We start from the raw sequence: 4,302 nt of genomic DNA, 5'->3' as shown, positions 1-4,302 counted from the left end.
CTGAAATTTGGTTTCTTAATTTTGGGGTCTGCCACTGCTTTCTGCTTCTTGCGGGGCGCCTCTTGTGTTTTTTGTGTTTATGGCTTGAAAATTGTCACAGCTTCAGCGGTAATGTCTGCCTCGTGGCATGTGGTTGGGGGCCCACTGGTGCATGGTAGGGGGTTTATTGAAGACAAGGGTTTCATGCGTGGTGGCTATGTGTGAACAATGTAAGTGCGGCCTGCACACCCAAGCCAACAGCCCCAGCTGCAAGAGAAGATATATAGTGTGAAACCTCACTATCTACAGGGAGGGGCACCTTTTCATCTGAGTTCCTGTTTTTCTCTTGTATTTTCCCTTTTATTTTCTTATATTTGAGAAAAGAAATTGTCATAACTCAGCAAGAGGCCAGGTCTCGTAAATGAGTGAGTCTTTCCCCATATCCTTATTGCATAGCAAAAATTTACAACTAGTTAACAACTGGTGTGGCACGGTTTTGAAACAGTCTTTCCCGTTACAGGCCATAGAACGACTTAAGCAATAGATTTGATTGGTTGTAGCGGTAACAATGCACGGCGTCCTGGGAAAAAATAAATAAGGATGTTAATAAACCAGAAAAAAATGTTGGAGACGGGTAAATGATAACTTGGTTTTTCTTGTTACACAGTGATGGAACATGTGCAGCCTCTCTGTTATGCATGTGTGAATGTGTGTGTGTGTGTGTGAATTTATGTGTGTGTGTGTGTGTTTTGGGTGTGTCGGGCTTACTTCCCCATGTAAGTAAGACTGTACTGCAAAAAACTCTTTAGTCAGCGACAGCAGCTGCACTATCATACACTCAGCATCACCAAGAGCGGCCAGAGGTAAGCACTCACCACTGCACCTTCACCTCACTGCAGCTCTGCAATGAAGTCAAATTCAAAACGAATCAGATTTATATTTAGAACAGGAAAAAAAAGAATTTACACCCATAACTTTTAAACATAAATTCCAATTAAATGCCAATGAATTAATTACATCGTTTGCTATAAAGATTAAAACTTGGTGTAAAATGTAGTCAAATATATATTTTTTCCACTCAGATATTATTGAATACAATTTCAGCACAACGGCAAAGCTGCATTTCTTCAAATATTTTTATATATATAAAAAAGAAAAAAAAAACACTTTTTTTTTTAACTGGTGGGTAATTATTTATTATAATTTCGTTAATTTTAAGTGAGGGAATTTTAAGCAATTATTGTTTTGCATTCTTGATAACAAAAAAAACATGTTTTTCCTTCATGTGGTGATTTAAATGCCCCCACGTCTCACTCATCCTGTGTTAACCGCAGATACGTGGAGACTGTAGCGTTTGGGAGACATTTAAATGAGGCCTTTTAAACTGACTGAAACTTTGCAATGAAGCGGCTCAGAGTGCAGTACTGAGAGTGAGGGAAATTTCTTTCATGGCTTTGATTTTCATACAGAAATCACTATTGTTTCTTTGTGTTCTTCTGCTTTTATTCTCAGGTGTTTGTTGCTCACAGGCAGCGAGCTCCAGTGGTTAGAGTGCGCCCATAGCCTGTTTACTCACAGGAGTTTCGCACTAATTCCCGTGCAGCTCGGTTCAGCCTGTTCTCACCCAAATCCTTCATCCGACCGGCCGGCTCAGTTTTCCCATCATGAGTGCCTTGTCTTCCCTCACGTCCTCTTCCTCCTGCCCTCACATGTACAACTTACCCACCTACCAGAGCAACAGCACCGCACCAAATGCCACCAGTGCTGCAACTGGGATCAACCATGTGATCCTGAGGCATTACAACTACACCGGCCGTCTGCAGAACAGGACCATCGCGAACACCCAGAACCAGATCAGTGTCTCCGTGGCCGTCTTCCTGTTCTTCAGCATTGTCATCATCCTGGAGAATCTCCTGGTGCTGGTGGCCGTCATCTCCCGCATCCGCCGCAGCCGTCGTTGGGTATATGTTTGCATTGCCAACATCACACTCAGCGATCTCCTCACCGGAGCCGCTTACCTGGTGAACATCTGCTTGTCTGGCAGCCAGACCTTTCGCCTGACGCCTGCTCTGTGGCTCTTCAGGGAGGGCATGCTGTTTGTGGCCCTGGCAGCTTCCATATTCAGTTTGCTGCTGATTGCTGTGGAGCGTTACACCACTATGATGAAGCCACTTCCCCAGAAGTCAACCAGAAAGACCTACTATCGAATCTATGGCTTGGTAGCGCTTTGTTGGGGTTTGGCGCTGGTTATTGGCTTTCTCCCCTTGCTGGGCTGGAACTGTGTGTGCAGCCTGGATGGATGCTCCACCCTGCTTCCTCTCTACTCCAAGACTTACATCTTTTTTTCTCTCATTATCTTTTTCGTCATCCTTCTGGCTATCGGTGTGCTCTATGGTGCCATCTACTGCCACGTGCACAAGAGTGCTCAGCTAGCGCCCCAGCGCAGTCGCAAGCGCTCCTTAGCTCTGCTGAAGACTGTTATCACCATTGTTGGGGTCTTTATGCTCTGCTGGGGGCCGCTCTTCATGCTGTTACTGGTAGATTTCTTCTGTGTCTCCCGCCAGTGCGCACTGCTGTTCAGCGCTGAATTTTGCATCTCCCTGGCCGTCCTCAACTCGGGCCTGAACCCCATCATCTACGCCCTGGGCAGCAGCGAGATGAGAAAAGCCATCGCTGAGCTGCTCTGCTGCTGCTGCCTGAGGGTTGGCCTCTGCCACCCAGACACATTCACATCAAAGGAGACCAGCAGCACCTCAGAGAGCAGGAGGGACAGTCTGAGGAACAGTTTTAGTAAGGTCAGGAACCTGAGTGTGGCCTCCCCGCCATCCACCCCAAGCAAAACTCGCAGGGCACCTAGAAAATATAGGCTGAGCACCACCACCAGCTGCCTGTCAGTTTCAAGTGGTTAAACCACAACGTTCCCCTCCCAAGTAAACCAACCTGTGTGCACTGATACACATCTAACCGTTTCCTCTCAGTTTTGGTTTGAATGTTCACTGCTTCATGAAATGCACATGCACTGCTGACTAAACGCTCCAATAATATCCTGAAAATATTCCAGTTTGCAATAATGTTACAAGAAAAAGGCAATTTTATTTTTTTTTGCATAACAATGCATTCTTTTGTAACTGTATATGATCATTTACATTCACTGTAGTTTTCTATTATTGCACGATATCAATAGATTATTGTTTATATGAATATAAAATATGTACATTTATGTTGTTTTTTGTACTACTTCTGTTTAAGAAATATAAATAAAGTTTATTTTGCCTTATCCATGCGTGCCTGCTCTTTTCAGTAGGATAGTACCTCTGCTTACCTCTGGAGGGAGGCACGTCATCAGAGCTTTGACCCCCTCCTGTAAATGATCAGATGATTCAGTATCACTTAAACCTTCATAGACTGAAAGCAGACATTATACAGACCTTAATATCAATTCTAGATTTACTAAATATACCAAATATACAAATTCCAGCAAGTTTAAGTGATGATTTTAGTCTGCCTAAAGAAAGTTTAATCTGTATTTTGCAGGCATGTCGCTGTACATGTAATGCTTCTTTCTGTAGTTTCAAAAGCTTTTCCTAACAGGCTTTTCAAGAGGCCATTTCCAGCCTGCTCACCATTTCCTGTGTTTCTGACAGAATGACTGATTGGAGTTCAGTGCAGAGGAGGTGAGGGCTGGGACTGCAGCCCCAAGGGCATACGCAGCCAGGGCTAATTGATAAATTCATTATGACTGTCTGGCAGCACGAGGAGATAAGGTTCAGCAGATAGTATGTACCCTTAAATTATACAGGCTACTGTACTGTACTGTATTTCTCCTGCTGACGCACACTGATCTGAGATGGAGGAAAGTATTTTTGCAAATCAAAAGTAGTCGTCTGCCGTTCTGCAAAGGCGCAACATGCGAGCAAGTGCTTTATTTGTTTTTACAAAAGAATCAGTGCAATAACTCCAAGCGACAGGGGGTTTCTCACTAGCTGTAAACTCAAAGCGATCTGCGGTTCAAAAGATTTGGAAGTTCCCACTCTTAATGTAAGACACATGGTTAATTCTCTCAGGTTTTTGAAGTATATCCTAAAAGAAAGACCTGTTTACATGATAAGTCCTCCTAAAGTTAATGACCAGGAAAGAAGCATCTCCAGTTATTATTTATCAAGCTTTTAACACTTTAATTCTCTGCTAATCGTTTGAAGGCTGGTGTTGTTTGAGCAGGCACAGACTACATGCAGTCACCACGCTATGACTCAACTGTTGCAAGAAAATGACATTCTTGGTGCAGCTGGGAAGCATGTCCCGTCTGCCTGCAACACTAAAACT

At 43.8% G+C, this 4,302-nt stretch overlaps 1 protein-coding gene across 1 annotated transcript; it reads left to right on the top strand.

The window, feature by feature from the left end:
• Nucleotides 1-683: 683 nt before the first annotated feature.
• s1pr4 (sphingosine-1-phosphate receptor 4) lies at nucleotides 684-3,256 on the top strand. The gene is made up of 2 exons (XM_003439990.5): nucleotides 684-842; nucleotides 1,492-3,256. Exon 2 carries the CDS (start codon nucleotides 1,644-1,646, stop codon nucleotides 2,886-2,888), a length of 1,245 nt encoding a protein of 414 aa, XP_003440038.1. The 5' UTR covers nucleotides 684-842; nucleotides 1,492-1,643; the 3' UTR covers nucleotides 2,889-3,256.
• Nucleotides 3,257-4,302: the final 1,046 nt, after the last annotated feature.

The sequence above is a fragment of the Oreochromis niloticus genome, linkage group LG23, assembly GCF_001858045.2.
Source record: "Oreochromis niloticus isolate F11D_XX linkage group LG23, O_niloticus_UMD_NMBU, whole genome shotgun sequence".
In the NCBI taxonomy this organism is placed as follows: domain Eukaryota; kingdom Metazoa; phylum Chordata; class Actinopteri; order Cichliformes; family Cichlidae; genus Oreochromis; species Oreochromis niloticus.
The sequence above is the reverse complement of the archived record's forward strand: the minus strand, read 5'-3'. Positions and strand labels throughout refer to the sequence as shown.